The 26,334-nt window shown below is 40.3% G+C and overlaps 1 protein-coding gene across 5 annotated transcripts; it reads right to left on the reverse strand.

Annotated features, from left to right (window-relative positions):
- Positions 1-4,275: 4,275 nt before the first annotated feature.
- On the reverse strand, positions 4,276-26,263 carry LOC105945585 (cathepsin S). 5 transcript variants are annotated; one of them, XM_031891183.1, is made up of 9 exons: positions 26,153-26,263; positions 25,858-26,003; positions 25,031-25,153; positions 21,942-22,097; positions 20,552-20,773; positions 19,745-19,910; positions 19,381-19,486; positions 16,621-16,748; positions 11,696-12,556 (listed from the first exon to the last, which is right to left on the reverse strand). In XM_031891183.1, exons 2-8 carry the CDS (start codon positions 25,987-25,989, stop codon positions 16,622-16,624), a joined length of 1,032 nt encoding a protein of 343 aa, XP_031747043.1. In that variant the 5' UTR covers positions 25,990-26,003; positions 26,153-26,263; the 3' UTR covers positions 11,696-12,556; position 16,621. The 5 variants fall into 5 exon arrangements, with proteins under 5 accessions (XP_031747042.1, XP_031747043.1, XP_031747040.1 ...); XM_031891180.1 differs by having other exon boundaries at positions 25,858-26,248; XM_031891182.1 differs by lacking the exons at positions 11,696-12,556; positions 16,621-16,748; positions 19,381-19,486 and adding exons at positions 4,276-4,536; positions 6,265-6,367 and having other exon boundaries at positions 25,858-26,245.
- Between the last annotated feature and the right edge of the window lie 71 nt (positions 26,264-26,334).

The following is a 26,334-nucleotide window of genomic DNA, read 5'->3' on the forward strand; positions in this document are numbered from 1 at the left end:
AAGTTGCTAGGAATAGGCCATTTTATAACATACTAAAGGTTAACTTAAAAGTGAACCACCCCTTTAGATGTGTTTATGTTAGTTTTATAGCAAGAAAGGCAGTGGGTACTGACTCCCCATTATATACAATTTAATGTCAGCTAGTGATTCTTTAGAACTGTATAGTGCCTGGGTATAGTACCTGTGTATAGTACCTAGGTATAGTACCCGTGTATAGTACCTGTGTATAGTGCCTGTGTATAGTACCTGTGTATAGTGCCTGTGTATAGTACCTGTGTATAGTACCTGTGGGATGAAAACTGCAGCAAAAGTTGAGAGTTGGTTCTTAGGTAAAGTTACAGCTGCAGATTCTTCTTTTCAGTCTTCATTTCTGTTTCCAGTTTGCAAAATCTCCCGATCCCTGTGTGCATCTGTGCTCTGATTGGTCAATTTTACTGTCTGTCAAGGAAGCTGTGCTCTGATGGGAGAATCCACAAGAAGAAAGATCCAATCGGAGCACAGCAAAACGGGCTTGAGGGGACAGAAACGGAGTAAGGTTTTTTTTTGTTTTTTTTGCTACTTTTCCAGGGGGGGGCAAGTGCCCCCTCTTGCCACCTTCTGTGGACGCCCATGCTGGGGGACACTGCAAACCTGGGGAGTATAGACTGCAGGTACTGATAGGAATGTAAAGTAGAGAGGTGGGGATGGGACAGTGAAGGTAAAAGAGGAGGGCAGGGTTGTGTAATGGGTATAAGGGAGGTTGATTGATTCCCCTTCTATAAAACAATTAAATTGGGAACCTGCCCCTCAGCTCAGCCCTCGCTGGAAGCGTATAGTGCGGTATGACAAAATACAAGCCCCTTCTCGGTTCACCCACTTTAAAGCAAAATCATTTTGCTATTTCCATTTACTGAACAGTTTCATGCCCAGTATGCAAAGATTTACCAAAGTCTGTGATTGTATGGATCGAATTTTTGAGCAAAAATAACAACCAATGGCGAAACGACGCCTGGCGAAAAATTTCACTCACCACTAGTTGCCACCTGGTTTCGACCCAGACAGACTGGTTTTCTGTAGGGCTGTCTGGGTCAAAACTGCTTGGCCAGTTTTCCCAATTTGGAAAACCCAGCAGGATGCTCAAAGATTGGCCAATCGCCAGTATCTTATTTCCCATGTGGCACCTAAATATGAATGCCAGGGGTCTATGGAACAGTTTGATGCCCAATATGCACAGGAATAGGGTGTAGGGAGGTGCTGTAACATCAATAAAGTCTCCCAGTAATAAAGACCAGGCGCCCTGTCCCTCTCCTCTAAGTTGGTCCATGAATTGGCACGATCACTGACCTGGATGAAATATGGATGTAAATGGTTTAGTCATTGCTTTGCTAGCGGCTGAAGCTCCAGTTTCCCAAAAGGACTCCATGCACCTCTCAACATATAGACACCCAACAGCAGCTTCATGTGGGTTCACCAAATGCAGCCATCTTGATACATTATCAACCTGAAGGTAGATGTGAATGATTTGGTTAGCAAATAATGAGAAATAATTTATCATTAAAAGTTAAAAAGAAAATCAGTATAAACATTTCAGTATTCCATAGATGTGCCAATAGCGTTATTGTCATCAATCAGTTTCACTGAGCAATGTCCTATACACTGTGTATGGAGAGACATCTATATAAACATTCACTGTCCCTTTCTACAGCATTTTCTCTTTATTGTGTTGCTATTTTAGTTTCAACCTCCCAATGTTTCCAATCAGGTGGTGCAGCAACTGTGTTTTTACAATGTCACATCACTCTGAGAGGCACATTTTTACTAAATATTTGGCTCATACCAACATGACAGCAGAGGGAGAAAACCTTGGACAACAAATGCCATGTATACCTACTGGTCTCAGGGTGGCAAGCAGCAGTGAAGACAATCAGTCTGGTACCTGAAAGTAATTCACAGCTTTAGCTCTGACTTTATTATACAGGTATGGGACCCATTATCCAGAATGCTCGGGACCAAGGGTATTCTGGATAAGGGGTCTTTCTGTAATTTGGATCTCCATACCTTAAGTCTACTAAAATATTGGTCCCTTAGACCGGTTCAGCAGCTAATTGGCCTCGGCCCATGTATGGGCACTACCAACGGGACTGCCCGACCGATATCTGACCTGAAATCGGGTACATCTCGATCAGGCAGGTTAAAAAATCTAGTCCCAGGGCCAGGGCCAAACGATTGAATTAGCCTGGATTCTCCCGATATCGCCCACCCGTAGGTGGGGGATATCGGGAGAAGATCTGCTCGCATGGCGACATTGCCAAGTGAGCGGATCTGAAGGTGTATGGGCACCTTAAGAACAAAAAGTTGGCTATTGACTTCAATGCGTTTCTCGATTTTTGTTCTGAGGGCTCATGCTGAACATACCTTTGTGATTGTTGTTTTAATCATGAATCATGAAAACAATGTGATTTTCTTATTTCTTAAGCTAATCAGGGCTCCTCCATGTTTGATCCTCGTGAGGCAGATAATGACATTACCAGTGCACAATCCCCTCCATTTACTCACTGCTTTGTCTTACAGATAAGAGGGAGTCTCATTACTCACAGGGATTTTTGTGCAATCGCAATCTAATTATCTAATCTAAAGTTCCATTGGTAATATAATATATAGTAGATTTGTGTCTTTGCCACCAAAATATTGGTGGAAAAGTTTTCATGGATTCCCATGGCACCCCCTTTATAGAACATTACATAAAAGCTTACTTCCATGACTGCTAAATAGATAGTACGCAATACGAGAAACACGTACAGATAAAATTAGTACTTAGTTAATATTTTAGCCTGAAATTATGGTTGCCACCTTTTAAAATTTTCTTTTAATGGCTGGCCGGGAACAAAATGCTCTGGAACTGATATACAAATTCTGCCCTTTAATCTGTCATATCTTTTGAGCATTACAGTATGTATGGGTTTCCTATACAGAAACATGGGTTCTGAAATGGAAAGAAAAGTGGCCATATTGGGTTATAGTATTCAGTTTTCACCACTAGATGGCAGTGATAGCCTGTTTTTGCAATGGCCATGTCACATTGCTTGTGTTTCAAAATAATTCGACTATTTCAATGTTTGGTTGGTGGCACCATTACATTCTGACTGTACCAGCTCCTCAAACAAATGCACTTTGTGGTTTGTATGGAGAAGTGAGCAGGGAATGGAACCCTCCTGTGCCAGACAGTAGATTGGATGTGCTCTACTGAGATCAGGGGTGGCCAGACTTTTGCGTCGGAAATCAACCAATGACCGGGGATGCGGAAGTGCGGCGTGAATGCGTACGTATGCTGCGTCGCGTACGTACGCATTCACACAGCACTTCCGCATCCCCGGCATCATCTCAGTCCACCAGAAATCCTCGGGGGATCGACTGGTGGACCGTGATCGACATCTTGGCCACCCCTGACTTAGATTCTGCAATGACTTTTCTATAGTGCCATATAATTACTATACAGCTAAAGTCTACTGGCCTCATAGTCAGTATGAAATAGGGTCTGTGAATAATACTAGACTTGGGTTGGGGGCGGGTCATGATGTCATTGTGGGGCTGGCATTGATGTAAGGGGTGGGGAAATGGGCAGGGTTACAGGCAGAGCAGAGGGTGGCCTGGTAAGTACATTGCTGGTAAATGTGCAGCTGGTGATTTACTGGCTAGGCCACTCAAATACCGGCCAGCTGGCAATTGTAAGAACCTAGGAAGGAACTTCTCCAATACTCCAATCCTTATTGGAGATAAAACAATCCTATTGGGTTTCAGTAAAGTTTATGGAGACCCAAATTACAAAAAGATTCCTTATCCAGAAAACCTCAGGTCCCGAGCATTCTGGATAACAGGTCCTTTACCTGTACTAGCATACTCTAGATGGCAAGGCAAATTTAGAAATAAGAAAACCACATTTTGTTTCTGGGCCGTGCCCAATTGCACATTTTTGGCCACACTGTAAATACTGGTTTTCTTGAGCTCCGTAATGATGGGGCACATTGGCCTCCTATTTACCACTGGTACAGGGCTTGCCACAAATTACACTGCATCCATTTTGGAATTATTGAATGGCCAATTCTCATCAACTAGTCTTTTTTTTATAGTTTTTTTTACATGTTTTGAATTCTCCTTCTGACTTTCCTGCTCTAAAATGGGGGTCATTGACCCCGGCAGCCAAAAGTCTATTGCCTTGTGTGGTTACAATTTTATTGTTATTGTCACACTTTCACTTTTTGGTGTTACTTTTAAGGAGAATTTATTTAGACAAAAAGATTAAAACTGATAAAAATGTGTATTTATTACATGTATGTTATACATGCATCAGTTTGTGTAATACAAATGGGATATATAAAACTAATTCAGACATAAAAGAATGAAAATATTTGCTTGCAGATAAAATCCCATTGGCCCATCTCATCTGACAGGCCCAGGCCTCACACAGTTGGATAGACGGCATGCGAGGCAATGGCACAGTTGTTGCCACGATTTCGAGCCATTTTAATGTATCCCTTGTCCCCATAGCCGACTCCCCAGCTGGAAGAAAGGCAAAAGGATTCTCATTTCTTAAAAGGAAACATAAATTGCCTTAATATTGCAGATTATGGGTTTTTTTTAAGTTGTCTTATTGGCTAAATGAATATACAACAAATGGGAAAGCGAGAGGGATAAGGAGAAAGGAAGAGAAGAGAGAAGACGGGGGAAAGGAGATGGTTGGTTGCATTTGAAGAACTGATCCAGTAGAAGTGATTGGAGGCAGGGAGAGCAGATATTTTCTCATTTCTTAATGTATCGTCTATGTATGTGAATGAATGAATGTGAGTAAGAGCGGCTGACATTGTACCTTAAGGAGCAGGTGAATACTATCACTGGGGGTGCCTAAATGTTGGCACCCCCAGTGATTTGACCTTTCTTTTCTTTTTATTCTTTCACTTCATTAAATATAACTTATAGAAAGAACCATGAATAGATCCTACTACCCACAGATGGAAAGTCTCAGTAGTAAGTGTCATATATATGTGCCTAGTACTGTCGCTTACCTGTAGGAGACTCTGTTAATTATCTGCTCAAAGATTTTCTAAAGTTAAGTGACCCTGCAACTAGAAGGCTAATGCTCCTGTAAGTGGTGGCTTGTAGGAAGTAGGGATATTGGCCAAATAATGGCAGCCTTGAATGTTACCTTTGTTTCTCGGTACTAACTATCGAGTACAGGTATAGGACCCATTATCCAGAATGCTCAGGACCAAGGGTATTCCGGATAAGGGGTCTTTCCGTAATTTGGATCTTCATACCTTAAGTCTACTAAAAAATCAACAAAACTAGAATTAAACCCAATAGGATTATTTTGCATCCAGCGAGGATTAATTATATCTTAGTTTGGTTTTATTTACAGAGAAAAAGGAAATCAATTTTAAAAATCTGAATTATTGTATTAAAATAAAGTCTATGGGAGTTGGGCTTTCCGTAATTCGGAGCTTTCTGGTTATTGGGTTTCCGGATAATGGATCCCATACCAGTACCATTTTTACAGGCCAGACCTGTATAATACATTAGCCCTGTCAGCTGTGATGCACTATAAAACCAGCCGCCACATTAGATTCCTTCATACAAATACCCTGGGGTTTTACTGTTAAAAGATGGTGTTAGTATGTGGTACAGGCCGACTGCCAGTTCCGCCACTTATCAGTAAAAGCTTTTAGTCTGTACAGCCCAATTAAAGTCCTATTCAGTGACTGGCACATTAGAAGATTATCATGCAAAAGTTAAGGTCCCCATACACCTTAAGATCCGCTCACTTGGCGATGTCGCCATGCGAGCGGATCTTCTCCCGATATCCCCACCTATGGGTGGGCGATATCGGGAGAATCCAGGCTAATTCGATCGTTTGGCCCTGGGGCCAAACGATCAAATTATTACGGCGGATATAGACAAAGTCGGTCCAATGAGCCGATGCGGTCCCCAATCCGACTAGATTTTTAACCTGTGCAATCAATATCTGCCCGATTTCAGGCCAGATATCAGTCGGGCAGGTCCCTCGGTAGTCCCCATACACGGGCCGATTAGCTGCCGAATCGGTCTAAGGGACCGATATTGGCAGCTAGAATCAGCCCGTGTATGGGACCTTTAGTCTGAGCCACATCTACAGCCTCACCAACAACAGCCTTCTTGATTGGATGAAATAATAGGTAAAATTTATGCAGGGGTCTTACTTTTCCTAACCTTCACTGAAATCTACATAGTCCTTTAGCTTCCCATATATCTTACCTGTTCTTAACCAGCCAATAGTCCTTGCCATTATCCGTACCGTACCCAACCACAAGCACAGCATGGTCTACTTTGGTGGTGCAATATGGATCATAATAAACACCTGTCAAGAAAAAGAGCAGTAATTCACCACAATGTGAAAATGAGCACAATGTATTGGTGTGCTGTCTTATTGTATCCTACTGGCACTGTGTATATAAATACAGACAGGGAACCAACACATAACACTTTACTGAGAATATACTCAGCCAGACAGAAGATTCTCCTTTACCTGTAAATAGACTCAACCCAATTTTTAGGGCTCTTTGTTGAAGAGCAAATCTTACCAAAGGCCACATTGCACTGCAGAGCCACCTCATACCTGGATCCCTTCAACAAACACTAAACAAAAAATGACAAAAGTAACTTGCCCTCCTGTTGCCACTAGTGTAGGGTTACCAGATCCCTCGCAAATTATTCAGGGACGCGTGTAGAAAAATCCGCCTAGTAGGGTGGCACTAATTGCAATTTCATTTAAATGCAATCAATGCAGCCCTGCAATGCAGCCCTGCAACATGCATTAATTAAAGGTGCCCCTAAAAAGGCCTGGTAACCTTACACTAGAGGGTCTGCATCCATGCTAGCTTAAATTCCCATGGTAATAATAGAGTTTCAGTTGGACCCTGTATCATCTGTGGTTTGACTCGCCAAGCACAGGCATTTAGCTAATGATACACCCCCCCATTATACCCCCAATAATACCTTCCATTTAGGTCCCAATTTACTGCATATTAAACATATGGTTTAAGCTTTGACAGGTGTAGTAAGGGGCTACTGTAGCTAAGTATGTTGGGTAAACCCCTGACATAAAGTAAAACTGTAGGTTCCCACCAATTAGAAAAGTGAGCACAGAGCTCCATGAATAAATGGGCCCAATGATGTTGGCTTATATTATACATAGGGAAACAGTCAGGGAAACAACATGTCTTCATCTTGCAATGTCTATGGGGCAGATTTATTATAATGTGAGATTAGATCTTACGCTAGAAAAACTGATCCACTTTCTATTCATTCCTATGGGATTTTCAGAAGCCTATTTATCAAATGTTCACCCATTGATAGGTACACTTTTACACTATAGGAATGAATAGAAAGTGGATGAGTTTTTCTGTGGTGAGTTGACATTTTGATAAATTTGCCCCTAAATATCCTTCCATACAATGTACATTTATGTGTTATAGGAGTGATAGAAGAGCCACAAAAGGAAAAATCATTTGTTACAGCAACTAGAAAAAGGTTAAAAAAGCAGCAGTTTCCATTGTCGCCCCAAAGTGTCAGAATTATTTATTATTTAATTTAATTGATTGTCAATTCCGAATCAAGCTCCATTAAAGAAGAACTAAAATTAAAACAAAGAAGTATTCTAGAAATGCTGCCCATTATGTTTTGGGGCTCTGTACCAGCCCAAGGCACCACAGGCCTTTAGCAGGGAAGATCTGTGCCCCCAAAGATGCCCCTAATAGCTCCCCATCTTCTTTTCTGCTGATTCCTGCACAGGCTCTAATAAAGGCTGATTAGTAATTAATAATCTGCCCTGTATCATCAGCTTCTGTTGACCAACCTCATTTTCTGCTTGATGATTTGTGATAACCCCTAAGTTTAGCTTCTCAGCAGCTGCTCAGAGCCCACTGAGCATGTGCTGTGCCACTGACACTTTAACAGAATCCAAGATGGGGAACGCCTGTCCACAATTTTGAATGGCTGAATCATTACCATTACCATTACCATTAGCATGTAAAACCTAGCACTACTAGTCATATTGGTTTTTAGGGCTTAATTCTCTTTTAACTCATTAAGTTGTAATTGGATACTAGCCAGCCATGTCATTCTAGTAGCAGTTAGGCTGTGTTCATTTTTTTCACAAGTCTAAGAGGTTTATAGTTAGGATGTATTTTCACACCATAAAGTTATTACCTTTGCTGTATATGGGTAAGCAGATTCCTCCATAACGCCATATTTTTTCATGTATCTGAAGGAAGCCATGAAATTTCCCCCTTTACAGCCATTGTTTCCTTCAGTGTAGGAACAATCCACCAGTTCCTGGGGGCTGAATGTGACCAGTGAGCCTGTTTTCTTTTTCCATTGGCATTCCAGGGCCCCCACGGTACCAAAGGCATAACAAGATCCGCATGTTCCCTGTTAGGGTTCATAATAGAGATGAATGTGATTAAACTCTCTGCAAAAGTTGTTAGGAGGTAACAAAATATCTCTTATTATCCCCACTATTAATGGTTTCCTTTCATTTCTTTTTACACTTTACTATATCAATGGGCAATGCAACATTATGTAGTTCTATTAAGGGGCATATTCTAACAGCCTAGTACATTATAACCCCTGTCAGTGCAAGTATTCCAGCCAGCAATCCCTAGGCTCCTACCCATAAGGATTCCAGTAGCCTGTCTGTAAGGGGTTGTTATTCCTGTCTTCCACATGAGATCAAGATTGGCCAGTAAGTGGGTGAGATATATTAAGGTGAGTATAAAGAAGACAATATTATTAAGGTCTTGGGAACCATCATGCCAGAGACTGAACGGAAAGCCAACCTGTGAAACTGTGCACCATTGTTGCAAAGACTGGAAGTAGCACTAGAACTTATACATAGGTACCTGGTACCTTCAGTTGCAAGATCAATGGGGCAGAGGGGGAACCGGAAAGAGAAATTGCACTTTATAGCACAACTCTGCTTAAATACAATAAAGTAAATACCCCCCTTACTTCCAATTGAGAGATATTCATGCCGGGCTGGAAAGATACATTTCCTGGTGCTCAATACCACAGATGTGATGGGGTAACCTGCTCTTCTAAACTTGTTCTGCCAGGACATTATAATGACTTATCTACTACTGTATGAAGGTTTTGGCAAGTCCACTTGTGCCTTACCCTCTATGCAGCTCTGTTAGCCTTACCCCTATATGTTATTGTAGAGCAGTAACCAATAGCAATCAATAAGATGTTTGTGTTTAAAAGGGTGACTAGTAAATAATTCCTGCTGATTGATTGCTATGGGTTACTGCTCCTGGACAAACTTAGAACTTTGTGACTTTTATTACATAACCCCATTAATGTCTTCCTATGGCAGATAACACAAAGTGCCATTCCCACCATCCATGACATATTTATTGGCCATGATTAGTACAATTCTAGATACAATTTTTCAAGTTGATAAATGGAAGGTGGCAACATACATAAGGTATCTGTCCCATTGCCCCCCCCCCCCCGCCCACTGGTACGGCCACTTGTCACATGTTGTGGTAGCCTTAAATTATGGTTTGCCTTGTGTGTAATTCCACTGATTACTTTTCTACTATCCAATTCTATGTGTAAACTGTGTGTCTTACTAGAATAGTATAGTAAAATATACTCAGACATACAGTACGTAGTATCTCACTTTGGTTTCACAATCTTAGGCTCTCAATATAATATTAAAATATATATATATTTACACACACACACATACCTGATCTCTCACAGGGGTGACACAGCCTTGGGTTCTCCAATCTATTGATGCTGGAGTCTGAGCTTCTAGTATCTCTTTGGGTACCTCAGTCATGTTGGCCAATGAATGGTCTGAGCTGGTGTAACCTGTCATTGTTGCAGCCACCTCCTCACCTGTCTGGCACATAGTAACAATACAGCGAGGTTACACAGGGATACACCTGTGTATAATATATACAAGATGTAGTACATAATGATTGCTTACTTATAATTACTGTGTATTGTTTAAATCATTTGCAATATAACATTATAATTTCTCAGCATTTATATATTATACTCATATATTATGTCACAGCCCATGTGTTAGGGGAGGATATTACATTACATTAATGGCTGATCGTTTGTATTTTGTTAGATTGCTGGCCTGCTGGGTATTATTTCAGTCTTCCAGTGCTCTAAAGAAATGTTTTATGCACCTTCCCCAAACCATGGGCTTATTATATATGCTGTGAATTCTAACGGGCAATCTCCATCAGTTCTTTGATTGTTTGAGATATTGGTTCAGATTTACCAATAGGTCACAAATATCAGTCAGGTTTATGTCACAGTGCTACACCAGGGAAACGTTTCATAGAAGGTTGGAGTTCTTACCATATCTCCCAGATGGTTCATCCCAACCTCATAAGTGTGGAGTCCCAAGGAATATTCCAAGTTATGGACTGTAATAAATTTCAGTGTCTCCTCCCAGATGGTCCGTCTGGCACGTTCCTCTTCCTGGGAATTGTAATAGGGCTGTTATCATTATATACTGCATACGTAACGTATTGGGTTATGGGAATGGTAATTTGTGCAAAATTTGCTCCAGGTCAATAAAATAATCAGATATCTCATTGAAACAGTAGAAACATGTAGTGTAGGATATCCCAAAGATCAGGTTGTTCTTTATCTCATATACTAAAATTGTGGGTTAAGTTATCCTTCACTAAAAAGATCCTTACTGTACCAGGTAGAAGCTAAGAAATTAAATAACAAACATTAGGATTAACTATACCATCCCATCAAATTGGGACTAGTTATTTGGCTTGGACCCAACTGTTCCAAATTAGGGAGATTGTCTACTTTATTGTTGGTCTCCCAGTTATTTTTTAGTAGTTTGCAGTTAAATAGTTTGGAGTACAAAGACGTCTTTACCCATTTTGGATTCGTCAGAATGTATACTTTCCAAAAATGTATGGCTTTCTGGGGTCTTAGTCTAAGACTCAAATACAGTACACAGGCGGGGGCTTTGTTTATATGCAAATTTATATACACTATTTTCATTCTGGGGCCCCTAAATACCACATACTTTCTAAAAAATAATGACTCTCTGGGGTAAATGCACTTCTTCGTGGCTTCACCCCACATAAAATGCAGTAAAAGTGTTGATTTTGCAGTAATGACAGAGCATATGGGGTATCTTCATCTGGGGGCCCCTAAATGCCAGATTTAACATCAGACTGTTCAGCAGACCCCTCACATTCATATTTAGGATTTTTTATCTTGATGCCTAATTAAGTAAGATGCTGTAACCTGGAAGCTTGGATGTGATTTTTCAAAAAAAGTCGGACATTTTATAAAAACTTGAATTTTAGGAAAACATTGCAGCTGGTAGTTTGGAGTAGAAAGAAACATGTACCCGTTTTGGATTTGTTAGAATATGTTCTATCCTTGATAAACTATACAGATTGTCATAGCAATCATACAAGCCCTTACCACATCTTTATAGGTCTTCTGGTGAGTTTTAACCCACAGCTGCCAGTGAGTGTCCAGGGTGGGATCAGGGGCTGAGTGAGCCGGGATCAGTAGGGAAAGCAGAGCCACAAGGCAGATGCCGGATGGTCCCATGGTCTCCCTGATGCACTAAATACAGAAAGGAAATACTAAGCCAGAAAATACAGTAGTTATTCATTACAAACACAAATAAAAGCCTATGTAAGAGTGAGTGTGCATGAGAATTCTATAGAATAAGATGAGGAGCATAAGCTGAGGAGAGAAAAGAGCCGCTCTACCTGCACAGTGAGAGGAAGATCCTGGGGAGCAGGAGAACTTTCCAACAGCCCATTGTGCAGCCAACCTGCAGCTTTATACTGGTTTGTGTGGGGGTGGGGGGACTTGTGTTCCCCTCAAACAGGGAACATGTGGTTGCAACAAATATTGCAAATATTTGCACAAAAGCTGACATGACCATAGGCGACAAAAGAGAACTCCTGGCTTTTATCTCACTTAGGCATGGTGTGAGAAATATCTGCTCAATTTTAAGGAAACGCATTTGTATGTGGAAACATTTAGTGACTTGCAGCCTATTGTCACAAACATCTGATTGAACCAACTGTATGTACGCCTTTATATTCATGCACGTTCATATTCTGCTTCAGCTGTTTTCTGGGGACAGTAACCTGTCTGGGCTTTAATAGGGACAAAGAGTCAAAACCAAGGACTGTCACTGAAACATAGGGACACCTGGCAAATATGGGTTTCTAACCAAGTAAATCATCATCTATCATCAACAGCCTTGGCCTGCCCCTATAGTTTGGCCTAAATGCTCCTGGAAATAGTCATGTAATATTATATCAGCTGGATGGGACAATGATAAGCCCCACTGAGAATCCTGTTACATCTCTAATCACTTGAGAAAATGTGGAGAAAGATTTCTGAGCTTTTGTATAAGTATTAAAATGCTTACATTTATTGGAAGATTTCGTAAATGGAATGTTCTTTCCTTTGGCATTTGTTTTGGGTAGATACCCCCTTTAACCACTTGTGTCTTCAGAAGCAAAAGCTGTTTTGAAAAAGGGTATATTATTATTAGTCAAAAACATTCAATGACCTAAACTTTCAATGACATTAACTTTGTTGGTACAGACGCCTCCTGTAAGGTATCAGAAGATACAGACTGCAAATAAATCCTCAGTTGGGTTGGAAACTCCGAGCACTGGAGGAAAGTCACATTGGACGTTTCTTTAGAGAAGAATGAATTTTTTTGCCAAGAATGAATTTTCACCAAAAGAAATGTCTCCAGGTTCATGGTGGGGAACTGCCTTTATTAAGATAGAGCAGCCACATTTGCTTCTCATTATCTGCATCTCCATCTCTGTGTTATTTTGCTTTTTTGTTATGAAGTAATTTAGACTCCTTGAGAATGCATGTGCGCAGAAATGTCAACTTGCAGAAGAACATTAAGAAAAGTATTCCATGTTGGTATCTCAGGGTTACACTGTACAGAGGGGGAATATAGAAATATAATATATCATCAGACTATTCAGTAGTTCCAAAGTAATTACATGTACCTTGCTCCTGTGACTATATGGGGCAAGGGCCTTCTCCCTGGCATCTCTTCAAGTCAAGTCAAGTCAAGTAGGTCAAGTCAAGTAGGTTTTTATTGTCATTTCAACCATATACAGTACAGTACACAGTAGGACGAAACAGCGTTCCTCCAGGGCCAAGATGCTACATACATGCAACACAACATAAGATATAAAAAAATAACCACATAAATAAATTAAAAATATTGTGCAAATAGTTGCAGATTGCAAAGAGCAGTTCAGTGTTTGTCAGTTCAGACCTGATGTTATTCTGTTTGTCTGAGTGATTTTTATGTGTGACCGGTCCATTGAGTTGAGAAGGCGGATGGCTTGTGGATAAAAACTATTACACAGTCTGGATGTGATTGCCCTAATGCTTCGGTATCTTTTTCCAGATGGCAGAAGGGTGAAGAATGAGTGTGAGGGGTGTGACCGATCAGCCACAATGCTGGTGGCTTTGCGGATGCAGCGCATGGTGTATATATCATCGATAGAGGGGAGAGAGACCCCAATGATCTTCTCAGCTGTCCTCACTATCCGCTGAAGAGACTTACGATCTGATATGGCACAGTTTCCAAACCAGACAGTGATGCAGCTGCACAGGATGCTCTCAATGGTTCCTCTATGAAAGGTGGTGAGGATTGTTGGTGGGAGCTGGGCCTTCCTCAACATTCTCAGGAAGAAAAGTCGTTACCTTACCTTTCCTAGACCTTTATCTTGAATATAATTGTATATTTGGACTTGTTTTAATTTTGTTATTGGATTGTTCCCCATCTATAAATGTATATGTATTGTACAGTGCTACACATACCAGTAGAGCTATTTAAACACAAATATATAAATGTTACTGGTCAGTTGAAAACCACAACTGTATGACTGAGAAATAGCTGTGGTTTTGGCACTTGGGCAGGATGCATATATCTGTCAAACTGCTGGTTATCCAGGCTCTGGCAGATATTTTCCCATGGAGACTAAACACATTGAGCTATAAATTATATATTTTGGGGGCTTTTGCACACACAGCACAACATTTGACAGGTATAAGCACATATGCACAATTTTTTTGCCCTAAGATCCTTAATTCATTGGATAACTGCTAAGGAAAAACCTCGGTCTTATCTACATGCTACATAGTAATCCTATGCATATTGGGTATCAAACATTTCAGAAGACAGTAATCTCATTTCTCATGTTTTATCCTGGTGCAGCAGAACATGTGGGAGATAAGATGCAGTAAAGTGTAAGTAGATCAAAAATGTCACAAAACCTGATTACTTTAGTGATGTTTTGAGGTTTGCTCATTTGTAGTAGAGACATCTTTAAGAGAGCACTAGCGTATTTAAGGGGGAACTAATGCCCATACCCATGCTACACAATTATAGAAGGTGAGGAAGGAGGGGAAATGAGAGGAGTGTAGTGATATCTAGGAAGGCATAGGGGAGGGTCAGGCAATATATGACTGATAGCTGAGATTTTTAAATACCTTTATAGAGGTATGGATGTGTTAATAAAAGAAAAGAATTTGGGTTTTATGTTTCATTTGATAAAGGGCTGTTATCGTACAGAGTATGTCTGGGCTATAGGTCCCCTTCAGTAAAATGGGGGACCAAATAAATTTTGAAATCTTCAAGACCAATTCCTATTGAATAAAAACATTAACATAGCATCTATTCAAGTTCACAAAAAATATAATGAAAAAAAAAAAATATATATATATATATAAACATGGGAGGGCAATCTCGACAGGTATGGGATCCATTATCCGGAAACTTGTTATCCAGAAAGTTCTGAATTACAGAAAGGCAATCTCACATAGACTCCATTATATTCAAATAATTCTAATTTTTAAAAATGATTTCCCTTTTCTCTGTAATAATAAAACAGTACCTGTACTTGATCCCAACTAAGATATAATTACCCCTTATTGGGGGCAGAACAGCCCTATTGGGTTTATTTAATGGTTAAATGATTCCCTTTTCTCTGTAATAATAAAACAGTACCTGTACTTGATCCCAACTAAGATATAATTACCCAATGCTTTTTCAGTTGACTTTAAGTATGGAGATCCAAATTATGGACCCTTATCTGGAAAACACCAGGTCCCAAGCATTCTGGATAACAGATCCCATACCTGTATTGATAAATCTTCTACTGTTAGTGGCATTTTGCACCTTGCAATCTTGTTGATTTATGGAATGGCACTTTTAAAAATTTGCAAAAGTACTCAACTTCAACCTCAATTAATTAGGGTCTCCACCATTGTGTAAAGAATGAGAAAAATCCCCCATATGTAATAATATGCACTAAGTTTTCCCAGTAGCAGTAGCCCTTAGCAACCAATAACATCTTTGCTTTTAAACGGGTGACCAGTGCATTTTACTTGCTGATTGTTTGCTATGGGTTACTGCACTTGGGCCTTTTATTACATAACCCCCTAAGAGAGCGAAGGCTAGTGGCTGCTGGTATTGATCAGCCTATTTCATAGGAAGACAGCAGTTCTGCTTATGGTTGTCAAAAGTAGCCTTAAGTGAGATAACTGCGATGGCACGAGGAAAGGGAACTTGCTATATGGCTTCAGCATTCTCACTTTTAACAGGAAAAATAAATATTAACTAGTGCAAAATAATTCTAACGCATTGAATAGAGGCTTCTGTGAAGGAATAGATTTCCCTGAGTTAATTAGTGTTATAAAGTAAGAGGGACCTTGGCTATTACTAATCACAGGCTGGTCAGGTCCTGTAAAAGTTCTAACGTTGCATGTGGTTAACACTAGCGCAATTACATTAGTAATGGTTTGTTTCTGGTCAGTCGAGGCCTTAGAAAATTCTAATGCTATGTGGATACAGGTTGGTTTAGCCCTGTATTTGTCTTACTGCCTTGATTGGCTATGGATTGATCTAGCTCTGTGATAGTTCTAAGGATACAATTCTCTATAGATTGGGCCATTCCTTTGAAATTTTTTATTGGACTCAGATTGGCCTAGCCCTGTGATAGTTCTAATGCTGTAATGGCATAAAGCTTAGCCTAGCCCTGTGATAGTTCTAATGTTGTAATGGCATAAAGCTTAGCCTAGCCCTGTGATAGTTCTAATGCTGTAATGGCATAAAGCTTAGCCTAGCCCTGTGATAGTTCTAATGCTGTAATGGCATAAAGCTTAGCCTAGCCCTGTGATAGTTCTAATGCTGTAATGGCATAAAGCTTAGCCTAGCCCTCTGATAGTTCTAATGCTGTAATGGCATAAAGCTTAGCCTAGCCCTGTGATAGTTCTAATGCTGTAATGGCATAAAGCTTAGCCTAGCCCTGTGATAGTTCTAATGCTGTAATGGTATAAAGCTTAGCCTAGCCCTGTAAATGTTCTGTTGCTATGTTGGCTTACAAGTTGCCCATGATCTCTAATTCATCTAGTGCTTTTCTTGGCTACTGCTTGGTACTGGATATTTCTCCTTTAGAAACCCTGATATAAAAATAAATTAACTAAGCTTCTAAAAAGTACACTTCTTGCAGTGTTGCTTTACAAGGCCCTCAGTCCTGTGCCACATACCTTATACCCCCCTAACATTCAGCCATATGTTTAACCTTTCAGGTTCCTCACAGGGCCCTTCTTCTTCCAACTTCCATTTTCCTTTTGGAACATGCTGGCCCATACTCTGCACGCCATGTGTTCTAAAACTAAAATAGATATTATTATTATTATTATTATTATTAAACAAGTATTCATAAAGTACCAACATATTCTACAACTCTATACAAAGAATGATGTATAGATTAAACACATTACATACAAAAAACAACTAATAAATCCATGAGGCAAAAACAGCCCAGCCCAAAAGAGCTTACAGTCTAAAATATGCTTGCTTATGGATGACATTAAGTAGAGGGCTAATCATTGAAGACGTTTCACTACTAATCCTAACAGCTTCTTCAGTTAACAATATATATATTGTGAGTGGGTTAGTGGAAGAGTACATATGCTGAGGACTTCCCATACCAGTCAGTTGAACTGAAGAAGCTGCTCGGATGAGTAGTGAAACGTCTTCAATGATTACCTAACAATTCCAGTTGCTTTAGATTTATTTATACTAGATATACCATGACCTGGATGAATGAAAATCTTCATAGTCATAAGGTAAAATGAAAATACAGAATGCAACAATAGTGGAGGTTTTATAGGAAAGTAGGTAAGTCGATACTTGCGGCCCAACAATACCTTCACCTTCAAAAAGGCCAAATCCTGGATTTGGTGTATCCCTAGTTGAGTCACAATTATGTAGAAATGTGTAAATGTACACAAAAGAAGAATGAAGGGATGGGGGTTGCACCCAAGGGTGGTTTAACTCCAGACCACGGACCCCATAGCCCAATACATGAGGAAAAGGCCCCTTGGTAGGTATAGAATCTCTGGACCGGAACAAATGAGAAACGCAAGCTGCTTGCTAGAGACCCTGAGATGTGTTTTACTTCCCAAGTACAGTTTAGATGTTTAGATATTGTGCTTTATCTGCAAGGGCGATAATCAGAGAAGCGAGCGATAAGTGTTTCCATTTGGGTTTCCAGAGAATTTGCAGTTGCTGTTTGAATCATGAACTTTTAGTTTTTCTCTGAATAAAGTTAAAGAAAATATGGGCGCTTCCCCCAACCACCCTGCCTAAGGCTGCAAGGGAGAAGTTCAAGGTACGTGGAGGGGGGATTGCAGCACTGAGTATTCCCCGTGGAGGCCCTTAAGACTGGGGTGACACAGCACATCAACAGACATGTCTGCAGCCTAACTTGCCCCTGGAATTATTATTACATATTATTTTTATATTTAATAACATAGGATGCTAAAAGATCTCCTTTTGGATAGCCCCTGTCCATCAATACGAATTAAAGGTATATGTTATTATGTAGATAAAGGTTTATGACTGGCACAATTTGGATAACGTAATTTCAGAAGTTGGTTTATAGGTTGTGGGTGGATCTAAACTAAATAATGAATAGGTTTGTCCCAGGCAGGGTACCACCCAGCTGCCCACATGTTTGGGGAATCGGGGTCTGAAACCTGACCAATCTGGGGGTATTGCGTGGCTACCCAACTAGATGCAGCTGACCTCCAGGCAACATTCTCACCAAAGGCTATCCAACTACGGATGCCCAATTTATGCTTGGTACCTGAAGTTTTAGCCCAACATATCTGCCCATGTCAGGGAACTATTAAATGTTATTGAATATTGTGTAATCCTTTGCTTAGGAACCTGTTTGTGATAGACTCTCCTGGCACATGAATAAATCTTCATATCCCAAATTCCCAGAGTGATGGAATGTACTTAAACATTTTGAATAGTTTAGTATAGAAAATAATCTTCTTTCCTAAAATAATGACAAATTATGGTGCATGAATATTGGATCAACAAATGGGTTTTGTGTGGGTACTAATGTCAGGCCATGATTTTATGATCATAAGTTTGTGAATAAAATGGCCTGTTTTTCAAAAATCCAGAACTTTAATCACTGATAAAGTATGGAGCAGGGAAAGTGCCATATAAAATGTATTGTTTTTATAAGAGCCGGACTGTACATTAGCCTTCATGGGCTCCCCCGTATTCTGTCCATATGTATACATGAACTATATAGATTTACTAGCAGGTACTTAAGGGTTTCTTGGACAAAAGCTTGAAACTGATAAAATTGTGTCTTTTTTTAACTTCTGCTGCTATTTAATGATGTGTGAGCACACAGCTCTTGTAAAAACAGAAAAAAAACAAATTCAGACATGAAAAAAATAACAGAAGTATTTGCTTGCAGATAAAATCCCATGTTATTAAGGCAGGCCCAGGCCTCACACCACTGGATAAGCAGCTCTCGTGGCAATGCCGCAGTGGTTATTACGCTTTCGAGCCATTTTAATGTATCCCTTGTCTCCAAAATATTCTCCCCAACTGAAAAGGAAACAAACTATTAATTGGAGTCGTACAAATGAACGTGAGAGAATTGTCAGTTAGTTGGTACCATTCCCTGCCGCAGTACTGTGATGCTATATCTGCCCATGGCTAAAGCAATGCAGCAACCAGTCCCATAGAACTAGAACCCTGCTAGGTAATTGCCACCTGCGTGACCTTGGCCTTATGGTGCCCCACAGAGTAAGACACAATTGGGGTAATATAGGCTTATGGACACTGGTTATTACTGGCCCGTGTAGGATTAGTGTTGTAAGTGTAAGTTAAAGTGCTTAAAGGGGCTACAGTGTTGGCCTGGTCTGCCGGGACACCGGGACTTTTCCCCAGTGGGGGTTAATGCATCGCCCTATAGCTTCCCATATACATACCTGTTCTTAACCAACCAATAGTACTGGCCATTTTCTTTACTATATCCAACTATGAGTACAACATGGCTCAATGATGTGGTGGAGCAGTATGGATCGTAATAAACACCTGGAAGTCAGAAGAATATAAAAGAGAACAGGACTTTCTTGGTATGCTGTGTAACTTGCTGGCACGAGTACATTTATATATATGGCACCGACACATTACACTTTCCAGAGACTGTTTGTACTTTTATTTCTGTCCCTGCCCCACTGGAACCTCCAATGAAACTTCCCTAATGCACCCACAAACACACTTGGGGCAATGTCACACAGTTATTATACAGAGTCAGCACAGTATTACACAGGTTCTAGTTCTAGTACCTACCTGACTTGTACATACGGAACCCTTGACGACTGGAATCTATGGCAACATACACAGGTCCTACGGTTCCCACAGCTTTCTTTAGAAGAACTTCATTGCCAGTAGGGAGTCTGTAGAACTGCTTTACTACTCCAACATTACTTGGCTTCTCCTTTTTACACTGTGCCTCCTGGTGGGGAATGGGAAGACGAACAGACTCTGATCAGTATTTATCTGCACCATCTATGAACCAGAGAGCAGTAAATGGATGCACTGCCTGCAATTAGACACTCAGTGTAGCCCAATGAAAACCAGAAACGATTGCTTTGCGGAGGAGTGGAGCTCACCAAAGAGCACTGCAAAGGCACCGCCCTGCTGGGCCCCTTAAATGAACACTACAGGACTCAATTAAGTAACTTGCCCTGGTGCCATTAAAAAAAGGCCTGTATTTAAGCCTAATTGAATCCCATGGCAAGAATGGACCTCTGGTTGCCCCCTATATTGGCTGGGGGTTGGCCAACCAAAGAGCACGCATTCAGCTAGTAAAACACCTCTGTGCATTTTCCCAACATTCTTTCCATCTAGGACCCCATATACATCACATTTAACGTGGTCTTTCCGTAAGCACCTGGACCATCTGTTCCACTTGGTGAGTGTTTCTACAGTGGGTCCTTTATTTGCCCTTTGTTTTGTTTTTTTTGGTGTGTGATTCACCATAGTGTTATCATCCAAATGGCATTAGTGATTAGTAATCACAAAGTTTGGTCATTAAATGATGGAAATGATGTCAGTGTGGGGTGGACAGTTGTAGATCATCTTCTACAGTATTACCTTTCCTGTATATGGGTAAGCAGATTCCTCCATAACGCCATATTTCTTCATGTATGTGAAGGAGGCATTGGAACCTCCCCCTTTGCAGCCATTGTTTCCTACAGTGTATGAACAATCCACCAGTTCCTGGGGGCTGAATGTGACCAGTCTGCCCGTTTTCCTTTTCCATTGGCATTCCAGGGCCCCCACGGCACCAAAGGCATAACAAGATCCGCATGATCCCTGTTAGGGTTAATAATAGAGCTGAAAGGCATTACTGAAGTCATAAAAGAATGGAAGATAACAAAATATCTGGTGTCACCATTTCTATGTAAATTCCCATTTAGTATCATCTTACAATGCACTAAGGTATAGGTTGCTATTGCCACCCTGAAACATTGTACTTTATAGTCTCTGCTACATATAATAGGGTAAATCCTTCCCCTTCACTATTGGGGTAACACTAGAGACCTAACTCTGGGGTAGCACACTGTGATAAACTCGCCCCCTTACTCTGACAGCTTTTTATTTAGGAGATAGTACAGTTCCTATATTAATGTATCAGTATTATATAGTTATTATTACTGTTATTTCTATATATCTTGTCTAAGGTGTCTGCTATGAGTTCTGGTGAAATTTATCCAAAAAATTTTTTGGATAAGGGATCTATCCATAAATTGGATCTCCATACCTTAAGTCTACTAAAAAATTATTTAAACATTAAATAAACCCAATAGGGTTGTTTTGCCTCCAGTAAGGATTTGATTTATTTGGTTAAAATGGAGTGTATGGGAGATGGGCTTACGGTAATTGGAGCCTCCTCGATGATGGGGTTTCCAGATATTGTTGATAGATAGATAGATGATAGACAGACAGACAGACAGACAGATAGATAGATAGATAGATGATAGACAGACAGACAGACAGACAGACAGACAGATAGATAGATAGATAGATGATAGATAGACAGACAGACAGACAGACAGATAGACAGACAGTCAGATAGATAGATAGATAGATAGATAGATTGACAGAGGCTGAGACAAAAGACTGGGAAGGTTAGTACCCCTTGGCGTCGCCCGCCAACATACAGAACCAGTTAGGCTAAGGGACAGGAGTATAATGCGCCAATGTGAGCGTCCATTTAGCACTGCTGAGGACAAGTTCACCTATACATGACCACTACCTTTGGGTGTTAAAAATACAATAAGTTATATTATGTTATCATGAGGCCAAGTTTTAACCATTTCCCCACCAATATGTTAAGGGCCCTCCTGAAAGAAAGAGTTCTGTGTTCTACCCGAAGCTGCAGGGAGTTGTGATGTGTCTGACCCATCTAAAGGTAATACTGAGTTGGGTGTTACCCCATTTTCTAAATAGCATTTATATATATATATATACACACACATACCTGGCTTCTCACAGGGGTGACACAGCCTTTGGTTCTCCAGTCTTTTGATGCCGGCGGCAGAGCCTCTAGTATCTCTTTGGGTACGTGGACCACATTGTCCAATGAATCCCCTGAGTCGGTGTAACCTGTCATTGTTGCAGCCACCTCCTCACCTGTCTGGCACATAGTAACAATACAGCTAGGTTACACAGGGATACAAACATCTGTAATATATACCCATTCTGCGTCATGATATAATAAATAATGAGTGGTATAATGAGCGGTATATCAATAAAATGAGTATAACTCTATTATTGTGTATCTATTGGATTGTACCTCCTTTTTCCAGTGTTGTAGAATGTTTTATGGTGGTTCAGATGTGGCCCATTATCACTGCTTATTTTTTAACCCTTTTACTGCCAGCCATTTTGGTCAAAGCGGAACTTGTATTGCCAGACAGTTTTTGAACATTTTGCACTGTTTCACTTTAGGGGCCTTTCCTCGGGGGGACTTTTAGTTTACCAAGGAAAACAATATATCGTTTTTTTCAGAACAACCTAAGCTTTTAAAATATGGTAGAATTTTTGTGTAATTCCAATTCTGCAACAAGATATAGGCTTCTAAATGTCTAAAAATGCAAAAAAAAATCAAATTTTCCATAATATAATCACACATACTAGAAACAAAAATTATTTTATGCACGAATATACAACTGATTTGGAAAGTCCCATGTCTCCTGAACGTGCCAATACCAAATATATATAGTTTTATGGAGATTGCTCACTTGTATAGGTCAAAAACTCCCAGCAGTACACTACCAAATTCCCAAAGCACTGCTCTAAAAAAAACTGCATACTTTGGATTTCAAGGCCAAAATTCCACTAACAGAAGGTTTATCCCAGAAAATTGTACATTTTTGGAAAGAACAGATTCTGGGGAATACAGAATAGGCACAACTGTCTGTCTACTCCAAACTATCAAGTCGCAATGCTTTCCTAAAGTTATTGGTTTTTATCAAAATCTGTGATTTTTTTTAAAAAATCGCTTCAAAGCTTCCAGTCTATAGTATCTTATCTCCTACAGGTCATAAAGTAACCAAATAAAACACCCTAAATATGAATGCCTGGGGTCCACTGAACAGTTTGATGCCCAATATGTATAGGTTTACCTAAGTATGTGGCATGTAGGGGCCCCAATGTGAACATACCCCATTTCTGTCATTTCAGCTTCTGCAAAATCAACACAATGACATCATTATATGTGGGATAAAGCTAGTAAAAAGTATGCTCACCCCAGAAAGTCATATATTTTTGGAAAGTACACATTCCCCCGAATCTAAAATGGGTACCCGTGTCTTTCTACTCCAAAGTACCAAGCCGCACAGCTTTTCTAAAGTTAGCAATTTTGATGACATTTCCAAAAATCCCCTCAAAGCTTCCACTTTGAAGCATCTTATCTCCCACATAGCATTAGGTACCAAGATAAAACACCCTGAATATGAACGCCAGGGGTCCATTGAACAGTTTGATGCCCAATATGTATAGGTTTACCGAAGTATGTGGCATGTAGGGGCCCCAATGGGAACATACCCCCATATATACTGTCATTTCTGTCATTTCAGCTCCTGCAAAATCAACACATTTACATCATTATATGTGAGATAAAGCTACAAAAAAGTACGCTTACCCCAGAAAGTCATATATTTTTGAAAAGTACACATTCCCCGAATCTAAAATGGGTACCCATGTCTTTCTACTCCAAAGTACCAAGCCGCACAGCTTTTCTAAAGTTAGCAATTTTGATGACATTTCCAAAAATCCCCTCAAAGCTTCCACTTTGAAGCATCTTATCTCCCACATTGCATTAGGTACCAAGATAAAACACCCTGAATATGAACGCCTGGGGTCCACTGAACAGTTTGATGCCCAATATGTATAGGTTTACCTAAGTATGTGGCATGTAGGGGCCCCAATGGGAACATACCCCCATATGATCTATCATTTCAGCTCCTGCAAAATCAACACATTTCCATCCTTTATGTGGGATAATGCTACAAAAAAAGTACATTCACCCCAGAAAGCCATATATTTTTGGAAAGTACACATCCCCCCGAATCTATAATGGGTAAATATTTCTTATTGCTACAAAGTACCAAGCTGTAAAGCTTTCCTAAGTTTGCAGATTTATATGACATTTCGAAAATCGCATAAAAATGTTGCAATTTGCCGCATTTATCTCTCACAATTTCTTGATAAAGATCAGATAAAGACAAATCACCCCAAAAAGGAACACCGGAGGTCTACTGAACAGTTTGATGCCCAATATGCATAGATATACCAAAGTCTGCGGTATGTACTGAACCCAAAATGAAAATAGCGCATAAGGATTTCTCGCCTGCCAGCTCAGCTTTTGCACACAGAGCCCCCTGTCAGTGTATTATGTGCCAAAACTTCCCCTAACTATACAGTGACCCCCACAAAACCATATATTTTTGGAAAGGACACATTCTGACAAATCCAACATGGGTAAAGAGTCCTTTCTACACCAATGTACCAATCTTCAGAGCTTTCCTAAAGTTATTGGTTTTTATGACATTTCAGAAAATCGCCTAAAAATTTTGCAATTTGCCGCATTTATCTCGCACATGCCGCCGCTGCAGACAGCAGCGCTTAAACGCCAACGACGTATGAGACACGTCGTTGGCGTTTAAGCCCTTTTACTGCCAGCACGTATGAGGTACGTGCTTGGCAGTAAAAGAGTTAAATCATATGAAATACATGTTATGTGTTTACATCACATTAAGTGGCTGATCATTTGGATATTGAGCTCTGCTGAGTTTTAATCTCCCTGGGCTGTGGGAGTTTAAAATTTACGGTGCATTCTTATGGGTTTTTATGAAATTCTTCCCATTCTTTTCACCCTTTCTCTGCTCTAGGCCTATTAGATGTACTGTGGATCATAACAAGTTCAGCCGGGTTTTATTTTCACTCCCCCCAAACTCTGAAATATATATATATATACTGTGCCTTCTTACCAGACATCTCCATCTGCAAATATTTTTGCATTGATTTATTGACCACAAACCTTGCATAGAAGGTTGGAGTTCTTACCATATCTCCCAGATGGTTCATCCCAACCTCATAAGTGTGGAGCCCCAAGGAATATTCCAAGTTATGGACTGTGATAAATTTCAGTGTCTCCTCCCAGATGGTCCGTCTTGCACGTTCCTCTTCCTGGGAATTGTAAGGCACTATTTTAGGATATAAGGACTCAGTTACAAATATAGGTGCTAAACTGCACAAGTACAGTTGCTCATAGCAACCACTCAGCAGTTAGATTTTGATCTGCCGACTACAAGTTACAAAATATAAAAATGTAGGACATCCCAAAAATCAGGTTGTCTTGATCTCGTCTACTCACATTGATTTGGGACATCTTTCTCTATAAATATATAGAACCAAAGATAGTGTTTCCCAAACTGTGGGAGCAGAGGCTGGTACTGGAGATTTCCAAACTGAAAGCTAATATGGAAGAAATTTGGGGAGAATGTATATTTCCTTTCCTAGGTTCGTGGAAGAACGAGTCTGTGGATCAAACAGGCAAATATTTTGAAGGGAACAGTTGGGGTCTGTCACAGATATTCTAAGACATATGACTGCATTACTGATGTTTTTATCTGATGTAACCCTGTTATGAGCTAAGTGGGACCAAATGTTTGTCCTCAGTGGTAAACCTTAAAAAACAAGTTTATGTCTGCAAATAAAAGTTATCACTTGAATAGGACTCTAAAACTCAAAGACTCCCTCTTGGAACACTAACATAGCCCCTGAACTGGCACTTATATAGCAGTGGCACCCACTGTAACCTGCAGCACTGAATACCCTATCAGTGAGCAAACCCATTCCCATATTATCAGAGCAATAATACAAGCCCTTACCCCATCCTTATAGCTCTTCTGGTGAGTTTTAACCCACAGCTGCCAGTGAGTGTCCAGGGTGGGATCAGGGGCCGAGTGAGCCGGGATCAGTAGGGAAAGCAGAGCCACAAGGCAGATGCTGGATGGTCCCATGGTCTCCTGATGCACTAAATACAGAAAGGAAATACTAAGCCAGAAAATACAGTAGTTATTCATTAAAAACACAAATAAAAGCCTATGTAAGAGTGAGTGTGCATGAGAATTCTATAGAATAAGATGAGGAGCATAAGCTGAGGAGAGAAAAGAGCCGCTCTACCTGCACAGTGAGAGGAAGATCCTGGGGAGCAGGAGAACTTTCCAACAGCCCATTGTGCAGCCAACCTGCAGCTTTATACTGGTTTGTGTGGGGGGGGGTCTTGTGTTCCCCTCAAACAGGAACCTGTGGTTGTAGTAGCAAATATTGAACAAAAGGAAATGAGAGATAAGAACAACAGTTTG

Source organism: Xenopus tropicalis, chromosome 8 (assembly GCF_000004195.4).
Source record: "Xenopus tropicalis strain Nigerian chromosome 8, UCB_Xtro_10.0, whole genome shotgun sequence".
Taxonomy (NCBI): Eukaryota; Metazoa; Chordata; class Amphibia; order Anura; family Pipidae; genus Xenopus; species Xenopus tropicalis.